General features: G+C 54.0%; 1 protein-coding gene across 4 annotated transcripts in view; it reads left to right on the top strand.

Annotated features, from left to right (window-relative positions):
- PTPRN2 (protein tyrosine phosphatase receptor type N2) overlaps positions 1 to 16312 on the top strand; it is a 689600-nt gene that overhangs the window by 646945 nt on the left and 26343 nt on the right. For all 4 annotated transcript variants that reach the window (XM_033863563.2, XM_033863561.2, XM_033863564.2 and 1 more), the window contains exons 17-19: positions 1238 to 1315; positions 12316 to 12435; positions 13557 to 13723. In XM_033863563.2, the coding sequence (XP_033719454.2) occupies positions 1238 to 1315; positions 12316 to 12435; positions 13557 to 13723 (365 nt within the window). The remainder of the gene's footprint in view (positions 1 to 1237; positions 1316 to 12315; positions 12436 to 13556; positions 13724 to 16312) is intronic.

Here is a 16312-nt window from a genome sequence, read left to right as displayed (position 1 = left end):
TTTTTCACTGTATCAGGAGATGTATTCTTAACAAGTACCTTCAAGTGCGGAGCATTTTAAATCTTTCATCAAACGCTGGTGTCAGCAGCGTAGAAGCTGGTGCTGGATGGGTAAGAATGAAGGATGCTGTGCAGTCTGATAAGTGAGCAACCGCCTGCCCCCAAGGGGAGACCCACCCACTCCCTTCTGGGGGAGGCCTCTGCGGGCCTCAAGGCGGGGACAGCAAGGGCGTCTTGGCTATAACACCTCGCCCGGTCCCTTCCTGTCTTCTTGGGACGCCAGCGTGAGGGGAAAGAGCCCCGTCCGTCTGATTCAATCCTGTTTGCTTCTCCAGCCTTCGTTCTCATGTTCCTTTTTTTCTGCTTAGTCTTTGAATTAGATGTTATAATGAAGGTCTTTTAAGCCAAACTCCCTCTCTCAAAGCCAGCAGGCTGCATTCGGACAGATCCCCTAGCCAGGTAACCCCCCACGGCCTTCTCCTTTGTTTGTTTTCGGTCCTTGTCTGGCGAGGTGGAAAGAGAACAGGGAGTCAGCTGCTGGCAGACTAGGCAGCGTGTGTCACGCTGGCTCTCAGGCCCCAGGAGGACTCTGGGCCCTAGCCCCTTTCGGGGTAGAGAGAACCAAGCCCGCACGGGAGGGGAGTAACTCATCCTGGGGGGCATTGTTGCTAGATCCCTCCAGGCCCCCGGCAGTGCCCCTGCCCTCTGCCCAGCACAGTGCCCTCAGCGCTAACCTCGGCCGCGTTACCTCGAACCCTGCGCATGGCCAGTGGTGGCCGTGAAGCCTGCGCACACCGGCCGAACTCCTCTGCGCTCACACGCGTCCATGGACGGGTCACCGTGTTGTGGCCGGGGTGCCGCCCCGGGTGCCCTCGCTTCGTCCCCACCACCCTGCCTAGCGCGGCCTGTGCGTGGGTTAACGCTCTGGTATCTGGTCTCTGGGTCACTGGCCTCCTTTCCTACCGATGCTGCTCAGTTACCTCCATCCCGGGGTAAGGAAAACATTCAGCCCCAATCGCCAGGCTCCAGGCGCCGGGGAGCCCCAGGCCCCGCCTAAAGCGCAGGCAGGTTGGGGTCAGGAGGGGCCGTGGGGAGGAGCGGCGGCGTCTCCCACTCCGCACGCGTGTGGGTCGAGGGCTGGGACTGTCAGCACAGGACACGCCACGCCCCTCCCCTCAGCCGGCCCTTCACTCCCTGGCTCTTCAGCTCATCTTTCTTCTGCGGTCTTGTCTCCGCAGATGGACCACGACCCCAGGAAGCCCGCGTACATCGCCACCCAAGGACCGCTGCCCGCAACCGTGGCCGACTTCTGGCAGGTGAATCTTTTTAAATGAAATTTTGTTCTGAAAATAAGATCTTAACACATTGATCATGAATAACGCCTTGGAGTCAATTAAGCCAATTGAGATTTCTTTCCAGGTGTTCATCAGATGTGCCTTGATTTCAGAATTTATATGAGCCCTTTCATATTTTTTATTATCAATCTTTTTTCCAAAACGTGAGTGTGAAAAATTCCCTTTGAGAGATTTAATACTTTAAAGACTCTTACCTTTTTAGCCACTTTACTTTAGCCACTTTATTTTATGAACTATAACGGAATGAAATAATAAATGTTTAAATTATTGTATTTTATTCAAATGCATCTCTCGTCTATAGTTTTAATTTTATGACGGTAAAAGATGGCGCTCAGATTACAGTCTCTCTCTTTGTGGCTACTCTGTAATGATGCGTCTTACAGCCCAGGTTGGTCTCTTTCTTTTCATTCAGCAAAATCCTAAACACTCAGACCAGGCTCAGACATTGAGAACTCGTGTCAACACTGGCCAATAAAAGGAAAACCAGGAGGCCGGTGGGCTTCCCTCTCCCAGCCCCTCTCTTTTTCCCCGTTGTCCACAGCATGGCAGAGCTCCGTAGGAACAGCTCTTGGAAGGTGGCACCGTGGGGTGTGCACGTGAGGTCACGTCATTGCTCGGCGGCTGTAACAACCCCCTCCTGTGTGTCGGGCACATCGGGTGTCCCCGGAACCGGTACAAAGGGGCCCCTGAGGACAAGATGAGGAAGATGTGCCTTCTGGGTCCCGGGGCACAGGTGATAATGGGGCCGGAGCAGCGTGTGGTCCACAGAGCTGGGCTGTCTGGGTCCCGTGGCCATGCCGTCTCTAACCCGGTTGTGCATCCCGACAGAGGGACTAGCTGAAGTTAGCAAATTCCGTGTTCCCTGTTCCCTGTGGTCTGACAGTCGCTTTCCCAACTTTCCAGTCAACCCTCTCGTGACTCTGCACCCCAAGGAGGGACAGTGTTCCTCTCCACCCTTGAGAACGGTCTCTGCAGGCTTTTCCGGAGAGTCAGGAAGGGATCCTGGATTTGCTGAATGTCCCAGGGCTCATTGCCTTGTAAGCGTATCGATGCACAGGTGTCAACATCCCCAGTTCCCAGGCAAGACAAGCGAGCATCTGGGAGATTGCATAACTCACCCAGCGAGTAGGAAACCAAGACTGGACACGTCTCCGTGGCCCTGCTCTTTCATGGTGGCTTCACGCTATTAGAAAAAAAAGACCGAGCTGAACCCTGTGGTCATGGCCTAGAGCCATCAGGCTGTGGCGTGAGGACAGTCTGAGGACAAGCTGGTCCCTCCACCCTTGAGGGCTGAGTCTCCTCCCCGTTACACCTAACCTGCCGAGGGGTCACGCAGGCCAGGCGGAGCTGCTCCAGGAGGGGAGCTTGGGGCCCGGGCCCGAGAGTCTTCCTCACGCCATGCGGAGCTGTGTTCCCGAGCCGTGAGCCCGCTGGTCCTGGTTCTGCCCGCAGAGCGTCGCTGGAATTCCGTGGAGGCCCAGGGTCTGCTCAGCCCCCTTCCCGGGCAACCCCAGGCTCCCCGGGCTCAGACAAGCAGAACAAAGAAAGTCCCGAGTCGTGCGGCAGAATAAGGGACGCACAGAATCCCACTATCACCGCAGCTTCGACTGTGCTTTGACCCACATCCCAACGTGCACAGTTACGAGGGGCGTGTAGTGCCCCCAAAGAGGGGAACTTCCATTTTTATCGGTTTCAGGTCCCGGCTGTAACTTCACGCGTGAAAGCGTCTCTTGCCAACAGCATCACAAGTGTCTGAGGGCGTAGAGATGCTCGGCGTACTCATTGCTCACATCCGTGGACCACTTACCGTGGACCAGGCCGTGTGTCGAGGGTTTTACACGTTCTGTCCTGTAATCTTGGCAGTCATGAGACTAGAGGCTCATACTCTGCCCCAGCGCCCCGTGGCTGGTACGCAGGAACACTGGTATGTTTTTCTTTCTGCTTATTCCGAGTAGTTGCCATTGTTGGGGACAATTCATTTTGTCAGTATTTATAATCAATATTTGTCAGTATTTATACTGACAAGTATTTGTCAGTGTTTATACTAATAGGATTCTAGAGCACTTATGGAGGTCTAATATCAAGGAGCATACGTTCTCGAAATGGAAAGAAAATATCCCTAAATGACACAGCTGGAGAAAAGCGTTAAGGTGAGATGAAGTGCAGGATACTTTGAGACACAGTCAGCATTTATCAAACTGTCCGGGAAGCAATGGCATCCCTCAAGGTGGGAGCAGATACTCTGTGGCCAACAGGCTGGCCCTCCCGGGATGTCTGGGGCTCGTCAGCCCGTCACAGCCTGGGAGCCGTCCTGCGGCAGAAAGACCTGCCTCACTTTGTCTCCTCCACAGCCCTTGGGAGGGACGCATGGTCTCCACACCCGGCCTCCGGGCGTCCGGATGCAGGCAGAACGTAGGGAAGACGTGTTGGCCTTGGGACGGAGGGGCTTCATCGCTTGTGATTGGCTTCCCAGCACAGTCACATTGGTTGGGTTGGCCTCTGAATCATATTCTAGAAGTGGGCATCTAGCAAGCATGGCTCTTATTAATAACTGGACGAGGTCACAGGCTCGACATCCTCAAACATTCCAAGTCCAGCTGCCCCCTCCGCCTCGGGCCCGGCAGAAAGCGCGAGGAGGAAACAGCACCGGCCTTGAAAACTCCTTGCAGAACTTCTCAAAAGCCACAGTGAGGTGCGAGCTCTTTTGAGAAGAGAACCCGATTTGAAACGTAAGAAGCTTCCTGTGTCCAAGACAATAGGCTGAACGGAAACCCCTGGGCAAGGGTTCATGTCTCATCACGTCTGGATTCGTGGCCTTTGATAAGTTTTGACCCAGGAGCTCAGCACCTGTTACAGAAAATATCGAAGCGTCTTCCTCTTATTGGAGCTCGTGGGTGCTGCTCTGAAGCCCCTCCCAGGGACGAGCTCACGGGGGCTTATTCTGTGTCTGTGATGAGCAAATTCCCATAGGAAAGGCGCCTGTGAGGCGGGTTCACGTGAACGGCGGTGTCCCCTTTTCCACGGCACAAAGGAGCCCAGGCTGGGAGCTGAAGACAGCAGGTTGTTCTTTCTCCTGTTTCCAAATACGGCCACGTTCACAGGTTCGTGGACGTGACTTTGGGGGACATTATTCCACCCAATACGATGGCAAAGAAGAAAACAGACACTAAGCCCCGAACGTGGCAGCATCGCAACAGGACAGGTGGCCGCAGCAGGAGGCCGCAGGGCGGGCAGGTGGGCGGAGGAGGGCCAGGGATACGCAGCGACGCCCGAGGTCATCGGCAGCCTCGGGACTGAGGGGCAACATGCAGAGGAGGGATCGGGGAGACTCCGTCTGCACGCAGACACGGCATTTCCGGAGCATTCCATCGTAGGTGTGACTCAGCGGCAGCCCTTCCGCCCTGACTGCGGTCACCACGAGGCAGGGGGCTCCCGCGCCAGCCAGGACCCTCACTCCTGACTCCCCACCCCAAGGGCTCTGCCGGGACACACAGCACCGTTCGCCGTCCCGCGATTAGAATTCTTTCTCTGAATTCACATGACGTGTTCTAAGAATTTGATTCCAAACCAAATGCACGCCCGACCCACGACCTTCCTGTAGAAACATGTTCTGACCTGTGGACACAGCCCCACGTGTCCCCGGGACCTGAGGTGGCAGCTCTGGGAGAAGGCAGGCCGACGTCCGGGTCCAAGTTCACGTGAGGAAAGAAGCAGGAGAGAGGGAGACAACAGCTATTGGGCGCTTACCGTGTGCTGGGCCCGGGGCAGACGCTCGGGGTGCGTGACCTCACCCGACGCCCCCGACAACCTGGGGTAAGGCTGTCGCGAGTGTGTGATCCCCCCCAGACGGGGTCCCGCAGAGACAGGGGGCTGGTGGGGGGCTGGGGAGGGGTCGGGGAGTTGGTGTTTGGTGGGGCAGAGGCTCAGTTTGGGGAGGTGAGAAAGTTCTGGGGACAGTGGTGGTGATGGTAGCACAGGTGAGCGTGCTGAGAGCCCTCGAACCGCACACTTAAAACTAGTTAGGAAGGTGTTTCTATGTTACGGATGTTTCACTAGAATAAACGAAAAGCAGGACCCCAATTCCAGCAGAAAAGCCGAGGCCCAGGGATGCCAAGCGACCCCCGCAAATGCACGCGGCAGCTGCCGGCGGGTTTCAAACGGGATCTGTACGGTCCGAAATGCTTCTTACTGCCCCACTGGCCTTAAAGCGAGGAGGGGGCGGTGACTGGGCAGGTGTGTCTCCGTGAAGAGGAGAGAAAGGCCATCCCGCTGTGGGGACTGTCGGCTCTGGCGGGCCAGCCCCCTGCTGTGACGGAGGGGACATGGTGCCTCCCCTCCAGGCACAGAGGGTGTGAGCTACATCTCCCAGGTGTGCGTGTGCATGTGCGTGCGTGTGTCCAAGGCTAGAACTGGGGGGAGGCTTCTCCAGGAGCCGAGGTTTCCCTGCAAGGAGGGGAGGCCTGCACACCCGCCAGGAGCCAGGCCCGCTGGGCTCACACACGAGCTCCAGGTGCCTCGAGAGCTTGGGGACAGCCTTCCCGGAGAACAGCGGCCTCTGGGCTGTGAGCAGGGTGGGAGGACGAGCCCCGGGCGCAGGCTGCCCGGCCCTGGGCTGTCCAGGCGGGCATCACCCATTGGTCCTGGAGCTGCTCCGGCCCCCGGCCCTACCGTCCCACCCCCGCGTTCCAAGGAGCCCCATCCACGTGGGCCGTGGGCTGTCTGCCGTCTCTCCTTCTGTATTTTCGGACAAAGCAGAAATTCAGGTAGCGCGGTGGCTGGTTCAGGTGCGTGAGGACTCCCTGCGGATGTGGACCCTACGGTCGGCGCGCGAGGTCCCCAGCCAGCCAGCGGTGGCTGAGCTCAGGGCCGGGGCCCTTCCAGGGCAGGGGCTGGTGGCCATTCCCCGCTCACTGGGGGCTGGGTGAGGGGAGACGCTCTAGAATTTCCAGCCTGGCCCACCTTGTTCGACAGACTTTTTGGTAACTTTCAGACAGAATCAGAGGCTGGAGAGCTGGGCCACAGACTCCAGGGCAGAGGCCTGCTGAGGTCCGCAGCAATTCAGCTGGTGCCCAACTAGTGTCGACATTTATTATTATTATTAACATTTTACCAGGAAAGTAGTCCACCTGTTGATTTCTGTTTCCCACCTTCTGAAAGTATATTCTGCTCTGAAGTCTTAACTGGGGAAGTGCACTTTTCCAAACGGATGGGCTTGATTTAAATAAAGTGTTTTTATTCCGTAGCACCCATCAATCATCGTTCTTAGGATGGTCAAGGAAAAGCCCGAGCGAAGTACCGTGGAAGACCGAAGGAACAAAAAGATTTTTCCTCCAGGGACTTGCTGCGCAGGGGGGTGAAGCAGAAATGCAGTAGAAAGGTCATGACGAATTACAGGAGTGAGCCGTGCGCCGGGGCCACGCTGGGTCCAGCAGACAGGGAGCCGGAAGGTGGCAGCCCCGTTTCCATAGCGCGCCCGGGCTCCCACCTCTGGGCAGGTCAACTGACAGCCAGCGTCACCCAGGCCCCCAGGAGCCTAGCCTGGAACACCCAGAGGTGACCCTCGCTGGGCGTGCCCGTGCAGACACCCCAGTGCCCCCCAGTCGGCAGGACGCCTGGTCACGTCTGGGCTCGTGATGTCAGGGTGTTCTAAGAGGCGGGACCCAGCGTAGGAGGACGTCCTCCAGTCCCCGTCCCGCAGCTCATGCTGAGTCACTGCCGGACGTTCATCCGGCACCAGCCCTGGGCAGCGAATGATGGGAAAGAGAAGGATTTGCAGCCTTTACTGATTCTGGAGTGTTAGGAGATTGTGGTCAGAAATGTACTCAGGAGCCCTGTGAACTTCGACGTTAAAGCACATCATCTGATTAACTTAAAGGATTTGAGGACAGTGAATTTCTTAGGAAAAACCTGATCTTTCATTTCCACGCGTTCACAAGTACTTTAACCACGTGCCCTAGATTTTCCAGGATATTTTGCCTCAAATATTTAGTCTGGTTGAATTCTCCGTACATGAATTCACAAACCTTTAAAGATAAAAGGAAACCTTTGTCAGATCATCTCGTGTAAACGTGGGTTTGGAGACCGTGCTCTGCGCAGGGCTGTGCGCGGTCGTGTGTGGTGAGCCCGGCCGGGCGTCCTCGCACCAGACACGGGGCAGAGCCTTCGCTCAGGCTCGGGTAAGAAACACAGCCTGAGTTTCCTTTTTTGTGGACCTCAGCTGAGAACACTTTGCTCTTCTGTGTACTACTGCTTCCTTAGTCTGCCTTTCCTTTCTTCTTTCTTTCTTTGTTTTTTTCTTCTTTCTTCGTTTTTCTCCTCCCTCCTTCTCCTGATGCATTTACATCAGGTCCTGATTTTGAAAAGAAGGATGGCAGCCTAAGGAGCACTTTCTTTACCTAAGAAGTCAACGTGCGCATTAAATTTGAAACACGAACGCAGGCCAGGGAGCTGTAAGTGATTCTAAGGGACAAGAGTCCGGGCCCAGGTGTCTCCCCATACAGCCAGATACCTGACATAAACACCTCCGCAGCAACGGCACAAAGTTCGGATGAACAGGTGACTTGGTGTGTGAATGGCCTCGCTGTGGAAATGCTGAATGGCCACGCCAGCCACATCGCCTCTGCCTGACGCACAAGCAGGCTGTTCTGTCTTTGTTCGGTTCCAGTGAAACGCCAAGTACCTCTCATGGAGACGGTTTCTCCTTCCTGCTGGTGGAAAACGTCCAGAGGTGGCTGCCGCAGTTTATCCAGAGTCGAGACTGGCTTGGGCTCCGATCTTAATAGCTGGGAGGTGCCTTCCTGCCTGCTCAGCCCTTCCTGGGTGTCAGCATTTAATATCGGCTTTGCTACCGTTACCTCAGGGTTTTGTCTCCAAGGGAGGCCCACGCTGACAGCTTTGTTTACTGAGAAGCAAACCAGGTGGGTGTGAGTCGCGCCTGGAAGATGTGATCGGGATTTCAGCCCCTTCGTCCTCATGGAGGCAGGCCGCCGCCCCCGGCGTGCACAGTTTGACTCAGGGCCTGTGACTGTGTAGCCCAAGCAGACCAGAGTCTGGAAGGGCTTAATGGCACGTTCCTTACGACCGTCCTCTGGACGGGGCGAGAGCGGGGCTGGGCGTCTGCGCCGCGAAAGGTACCATAGACACTGCTGTTTCTCTTCTTTAATAGACTTCAGAGCACGCGGTCACAGCTGACGGACGCAAAATGCAAGCGCTCCGAGACCTCTTTGAGTCCTTATCGTTTTCAAATTTGTCAGCACCTCATCGCCAGGCTTAAGCTGATCTCCGTTCAACCTTTGAAAGGAAGTTGGCAGCGGAAATGGGTCGTGTGGCGGGGTGGCGAGGATGCTCGGCCTGGTCTGGAGAAAAGCTGCCCCACTTCCTGCAGTGGCAGCTGCAGTGGGCGTGCAGACAGCGCATGCGCTTCGAAAAAACCACTTTTCTCTGCACTGAGCGAGTCCTAGGAGCACTTCTGTCAGGCGAGCCTTTGACAGCATTTTCTTTGAGTTCTCTTTTTACGGAACTATTCAAATGATCTCTTTTTAAAATATGTATTGTTTTCAACTAAGCATCAACTGTAATAAGTCCCCGTGCCAGATGCCTTGGAGGTAGAAATGGCAACCAGACAAGGCTCTAGTCTTCAAGGAGATGACAGTCTGGTAGTAGAAAGTCGTGCCAACACAGACGAGACCAGTACAAGGTGGAAAGGGGCTCATCACAAGAGATCCAGGTAAAGGGAGGAGAGGCTTCCTGCCGGGAGAGACCAGAGTGCTTTGCAGAAGAAACCCTGGCCTTTTACCCGTTCAGGTGGATTGCCTTGCCCGACCCCGCTCGGGTCTCAGCGAGCCTTTGAAAGAGTTTTGTTTGCTAAACACTTGGTGCTCAGGAAAGACTTGGAATGAAGAGACCCTGTGGTTTCTTTCCATCTGCTCTAATTAGCTTAATATAAGGAACTTGGTGCTGATGCCTTTCAACCCCTGTGGATGATTTGGGGCTGGAGTAGAGGGCGGGTATCAGTGCGTGTATTCCTTTCCTGGGGCTGCCGTAACCAATTTCCACCAGCTGGGTGGCTTGAAACAGTGGAAGTGTATTCTCTCACTTCTAGAAGCCGGAAGTCCAAAATCCAGGTACCGGCAGGGCTGCTGTCCGTCGGAAGCTCTGAGAGGAGGACCTTCCAGCTTTTAGGTGCCCCGAGTGTTCCTGGCGGCGTCTCCCCAGTCCCAGCCCGTGTTCACATGGTGTTTCCCTCCTCTTGTGTTGGATTAGGACCCTCCCTGATGGAGAATCACCTCGTCTTTTTAATTCTATGACGTATGCAGAGACTCTCTTTCCAAATAAGGCCGCATTCATAAGGTGCCAGGGGTTAAGACGTCAGCATGTCTTTTCAGGGGACAAAGTTCAACCCCTGCGGGGTTGCAAAGAGCGATACGGTGTTTGTTTTTTAACCACCAATCTGTAAATTACTCAGTTGGATCAAATTGCCTCCAGAGTATGTATTTCACGTCACTTGGGCCGACGGTCTGAACTCCTGCTGCGTGTGACCTTCTCCACTCGCCTGGGTCTGATGACCATGAACAGGTTCCCAGGCTCAGCTGCACCAGCTGCGTTGTCACCATGTGTTCCTTCTCTGGGTGGCCTCTGAGTGCCACTTGGGGCTGGGAGCACAGGCGTGGGTGGCGGGGTGTAGCTGGAGTGTTTTATGACAGCCCAGGACCTCGGAGATGGCCACCCCGACCCCTGTGACACCACCACCAGTGAAGAAGTCGGTGGGCACGTCACCACCGGTGGTCCCGCCACTCCTGCCCACAACCCCTGTGTGCGGGGTGATAACGTGCCTTCAGGGTGGGCTTCCCTGGCCTGTGCTGGTGCATTCTAGGAGAAGCTCACGAAAAGGGGGGCATTTCCGGTTCTTCTCCAAACGCAGCACCAGGGGCTTATCCTCGGGATCCCACACGGAAGGCCACGTTTAATCCACACTGACAGCTTTCTTCTGACCCAGGGCTGACAGCACCTGCTTCCTGTTCGGGAAAAGGAACCCACTTTATGCCAGTAAAGGACTGTTATGGCCAGGACCTCTCTCCCCACCCCTGCCGTGGCCTCTGATGGCCTGACCCGTGCTAGGTGCCCGGTGAACCGGGAGGCGACCGCGCATGCTGTGTTGTCTGACGTCGAATCAAACGGAAAGTGCTAGGAAGCGGCACTCCTGGCATTCAACCATCGCACCTTAATTCAGCAGAGCGCTGGCTTCAGTGGACCGCAGCAAGATCTGGTAGGGAATCCGGGTCGTTATTTACTTCCTCGAAGAGAAAGATGTAGTAGGTTTCTCAGAGATTGGGCACAGAAATCGCGTCTTCCTCACGCCAGGCATGACCCTGCAAAACCAGGCCAAGGAAGAGGGTGGGAGTGCAGTCTCCTGTTCAGAAGCGGAACCTGCTCAGCTGGGCTTTCCACCAGCTCCTCCGAAACCCGCCGCAGCTTTCCCGGCGTGCTCGGGGGTCCAGCTGGCCAGGCAGCGCGGTGGGAGACCGGACAAGGTGGCGAAGGGGGCTGTCGCCCCGCGCACAGGCTCCAGGCCACGGGCAGGGCTGGCGGGGTGGGAGCCGCCCTGTGATGCTGGTGCCCACGCGGGCTGAGATCGGTTTGATTTAGTCAGTTCCCCTGTCTGCTTTCACACAGTGACCTCAGAAGAAGTATTATCCCCAGGAGGGCCTTTGGGGCTGTTCGTTTAAATTATTTCATTTAGATTCACTCTTAACCAAACCTTCAGAGAGCCAGGCGGGTCCCCAGACGGAAGGACCTCGGTGGGGGAGGGCCTTCCTAACGCCACTCCTGGGGGCCACAAGCAGAGCCTCGATGATTAGTTTATGGCCTGGATCATTGTATTTTTATTACACTCATAAAATCTGTGTTTCTCCTATTTTCGTAATGGTTTCACTAGGCTTCTGCACCTTCTCCAGGCACATTAAACTGCTACGCGTTAGGAGGACAGATCAGCGGGTAGGTCTGGAGGCCTGAGAAGCTTAGAGCAGGGCGCTGGCTTTGAATTCTCATGTTGTTGGATTTGCACTAAAGAGAAGGAAAGCATGTGGGTTTGAGCGTAATTCACGTTTATGTGGGCTTTTTTGTAAACGCTGCAGCAAGTCCCCTTGAATTCCACTACAGATGATACACAAAGAGGGGCCTTAAGAATGTTGACTATTTCTATCCCTTACGTTTAACCCATAGAATCAGCGGTTTTAGCAAAAATGCTCCAAGCACGTAGGCTCACGGCCGCACGTTGGGAGTTTTGTCTGAAAAGAAGCCAAGTTCGAGAGCCTTTGTGTCTTTGCCACGTCTGGTGTTTAAACATGGGTCCGTTTGTTTCTTGTGTCTCGGAGCTGGTTTTGGTGTGGCTGTTATGCATGAGTAAGTCGGTTTGGGGTGCGCTTTCCTTTGGGCAGTATTGCTGTATTTTGGTAGAAGGAAACAAAATGCCGGTGGGGACTCGTGGCTGTAACGCACTTGGGAAGAAGTACTTTCAGGGCTGTTTCCGATAGGATGGCAGCTCCACAAAGCAAACTGTTTGTCTAGTCGCACAAATAATGACAAGTACTGGAAAACGAACACGTCCACTAATTCCTGTTTGTGTCCCACGGAGAAGTGATGTGTCCGAGTCAGGCCAGCCACCCCACTGTGGGACCAGTCACCTGTTTGTCCTGCGTTACAGACCAACAGCTGAATGTACAACTGAGGAGGTTTTACAAGGTGTGGAATGAGTTTACTAGATTCTTTTTTTAATATTCCATGGAACATGCAAATTACGGGGCCAGCATATTCGGAGATGCAAAGGCAGCTGCAGAGTCCGCTGTCTAATGGAAATGAAATAAACTTCCTGTGCGTGGAATAGATTTGGACTGTGTCTCTGGGGCACTAACTACGCATGTCATGGGGCTCAGCCACTCACACTGGTCTCTGTCTGTCTGCAGATGGTGTGGGAGAGCGGCTGTGTGGTCATCGTCATGCTGACCCCCCTCTCGGAGAACGGCGTCAGGCAGTGTTACCACTACTGGCCAGACGAGGGCTCCAACCTCTACCACGTCTACGAGGTACTTCCCCGGGTGGCCGCCGTGGGCCGTGGGCTTGGGGGCCATGGGCTGTGGCGGGCACTGGCAGGCCTGCCGTGTGCGGTCGCCAGCCACTGTCCCTTGAAGCCTTGCTGTGCAGTCGGTCCCCATAGGAGGTGTCCACAGGCCCGTGGTCAACAGACACCAAGACCCTCCAGTCATCTATGCCATGGGGACTCTGGCAGAAATGGTTTTCAGTTTTTTAATTTTATGAATCCAAATTTGGACAGAAAGGACCAAAAAATGACCTCACTGGGTGGTCAGTTGAGCCTGGTTCTGGAAAACAGGCCCCTAGTGGGTCCTTTTTCAGAAAGAAGCCTCTGTTGACACTGTCCCTAATTCTTAGCATCCCGCCTGCACCCCAGCCCCTGCTGCTCTCCGGTGGTCTGTGTCCACAGTGCTTGGCCTTTTTATCTGAGGGTCCCCTGCAGGCAAGCTCATTTCTCCTGGATTTTTGCCCACATCAAGAAGGAACTAAGGAAACTTGGGCAGTTAAACCAGTACTGGAGTGTGTCCTTTGACCCTGTTTTGCATGAAAATTACTCAGAATGCCAAAGTCCCACAGCAGGACCCACGTTAGAAGCGCAGAGGTTCCCCCTAAGCCGGTCGTGGCCTTGGGGTCCCTGCCCTGGGCTTCCAAGCTCAGGGCCCGGCAGCATCTGTGTAAGCCTTTGGTTTCCTCTTTCTACAGCCAGGTGGTACCTCCCTGATGACATGTCAGTGAGAGTGGAACCTCGTGTGGCGTTTGTGCTCAAAAGTATAATTTTTCTCGGGTGATTTTTGTTGAAGGTTTACATGGCTTAGAAAAGACAGAAATGAATCGTTTGGATTGTAACAGGTTTTTCCAGTAATTTGACTATTATGCCCCAGAGTGACATTTAAAAAACACACAAAAAACAAAAAAAAAACCAAGTGATCTTTTGCGTAACCTACGTTGAAATTGGGAAGGTAGGCGGGGCTGCTCTCCAGCATCCCCCGCCCGCCACGTGCCCCCGCGGTCCCCACCCCTCTCCGCAATGCGGCTCCGCGCTCAGCTGAGCTGGGCCCCCAGCCAACGCCTGTTTCTGCACACACACACCCCCGTCCGCTCTCCCCCCGCCCAGGTGCATCTGGTCTCTGAACACATCTGGTGCGAGGATTTCCTCGTGAGGAGCTTTTATCTGAAGAACCTTCAAACCAACGAGACTCGCACGGTGACGCAGTTCCACTTCCTGAGCTGGTATGACCAGGGAGTGCCTGCCTCCACGAGGTCCCTTCTGGATTTCCGCAGGTAAGACCCACGGCCCGCCGGCGGGGTAGCGTGCTGAGTGCGGACACGGAGAGAAGGGGTTTCCTGGGTCCCAGGGGCCGTTTGCTGTAAGACGTGTCATCTGCTAATACTTGTATGTTATAAATCTATTTATGTCGTGTATAGGGGAGGGGAGGGGAGATTACGTTAACTCACACGTTAACTGTAAGACGCTTTCTGGCTTTAGCGGTGTTAAGATGTGAGGGCGGAATGGGTGTCTTAGAATTGTGGAAACGTGGCCATTGTTTTCGATAAGGTTCTTCAAGTGGTGAAGGACCCTAGGGTGTGAATTTCACAGGCTATTGGTGAAGAGAGCCCGGTTTTCGTTTGGGTGCTCAGCTGGTTAGCTATGGCGATGAGAGCTAGGCCCAGCTTCTGAAATGGATGACCTTGGATGAACACCTGGCTGGAGTTCCCACAGTACCGTGTATTTGTGGTGCGGTTTGGAAGCTGACAGTTTAAAAATATCTAGAGAGAAAATGAAGGTGTCGAAGGCCACCCATAACCACGTTCTGAGCTTTCTGGAACCTCCCTTACGTTTAGCTGAGTGGAAACCTAGCAAGTATGGAAAACAGATAAATATTCAAAACAAGGAATTAGAGAATAAAGGCAAAACGCTCTTTAAACCACTTGAATCGCACGTGTTCGTAAAGTGATTTGTATCTGAACAGTCACGGATACGTAACTTGAGGGAGGTTGAAACGGCGTGTTGTCATAAAGATGGGGTTTCGGGTATAACTCTGGATTTCTTGTATTTGTGTTACAGATTCTTACAGAAGGTTATTTTGATACTATTTCTTTTGCCTTTTAGCCCACTTTGAAAAACAAAACAAATTTCTTTATTTGAATAGCCCTGTGTGTTAAATAGCATGTGAAACAGCTCCAGCAGAGACGCGAGTTTGGCGTCTCGCCTGTCGCCCTGTCCCCCTACCCAGGGAGGCAGAGGGCGCGAGCGGCAGGGGGTCCTGGACGCTCTTGGACAGACCCACTCCATCCCGATTGCCTGACCATCACTTACATTTTCTTAATACGAATTTATTTCTAAAAATCTTACTTAGGGCACATTTCCTGAGATAGACTCTTCAAGAAACAGTCATTACTGGCAAAACGGATGCAGCTACACACACGGCCGTTGCCGTGTCGGTGCTCATGCAGTGTGTCTGTACATATATGCATATGGGCGTGTTTCTAGCTCCGTATCCATATATGGAGTTGGACAACACATAACCCACCCTCTGTGCTTACAGTTCGTCAGGAAGAAAGATCTGATTCCCCAAATTCCATTTCTCCAGAGTCCCAGGAGATAGGGCCCGAGAAGGTTTCGGTAAATAGAAAGGAACGCGAACCCCAGACCCGGTTTTGAGCATCTCGTTAGAGAGAAAGCTGTCCTGCCCTCACTAGCGGACAAGGTTGCTCTCATGTACTACCTGGGCCGTGGGTACGATCACATTCTCAGAGCACATCGCGCTCAGACACGGATCGCTGCTCGGTGGTTTTCTGTGTCCAGCAGCCCCACATGTCAGCCATCGGAAGGCGAGCCGGCTTCTGCAGACACTGGTCATTTCAATGCAGCGGGGCAGCTCAGCTCCCTCTGAACAATAGACCCGCGTTCGTTCCCGTTCTGGCCGAGCGCGTTCGTCAGACACCCCGAGATGTGTAATTAAATATTTCTGGCGCCCAGAGGGAGCACATTTACACTTTAAAGAGAAACAGCTAAGCTAAGAGATAATTAGCATCACATGTGAGGGCTTTGCGGTAGAAGAATTCTCTCTCTCTGCTACTCTCTCACTCCTGGCTGTGTGCAATGACGTCCACTAACGCTGCTCACTGTAAAAATGGACAACCCTTACTTTGCCAGCTAATGAGCGGTGGCCAGTGTCATTTTTGTGATGTTGCAGCTAGTAATATGAGCCCAGTTGCATAGTCACAAAAGTGATCATTGGAAACTGTGACTGTACTGCAGGGACAGAGTGGGAAGCCCCCTTTCTGAGCCTCTAACGACCTCTGACCTTGGCTTGCTGTTGGTTGCATGGCGTTCCTTCTCACTCAGTGACCCATGGGTTGGTTTGTATTACTAATCGTTCTTTCTCGGCGAATGCCTCCTGTTGCAGTCTATACTGATGATTTGTTCCAGTAAAGTAAAACCAGACAGCTGTGCATTCCTCATCTTCATGAATAATCCGCAGCTCTCTCTCGGGTCGACCAGATGAACGCTTTGGTGGACTGTGTGATGCCTCTGCTTTTCTCCTTGTGATGCTTTATGTGGTAACAATACAAGTACTGGTTCTGTGTAAATAAAACTCGAAACCATGGCCGCACCTGGATTTCCACTCGCGCCTCCTTGACTGCTGTAGCTGTTGGTAAATAGGTTTAGCACAGGGAGGGGCTGGCACGGGTGTTAACATCACACTGAAACCTTCTTGGGTCCTGCCAAGGCAGCGGTCACAGCACGCTGGAGAAAAGAACACTTCAAACGCGTCGTACGATAGAGACCAGAATTGCAGTCTGGAGAAGCAAGTCACGGCCAAAGTAGCCGGTAATTTGCTCTCTAGCCACATTTCTTAGCCAGGG

This window comes from Tursiops truncatus, chromosome 9 (genome assembly GCF_011762595.2).
Source record: "Tursiops truncatus isolate mTurTru1 chromosome 9, mTurTru1.mat.Y, whole genome shotgun sequence".
NCBI classification, from domain to species: domain Eukaryota; kingdom Metazoa; phylum Chordata; class Mammalia; order Artiodactyla; family Delphinidae; genus Tursiops; species Tursiops truncatus.
This window is presented reverse-complemented; position numbering and strand designations above follow the sequence as displayed.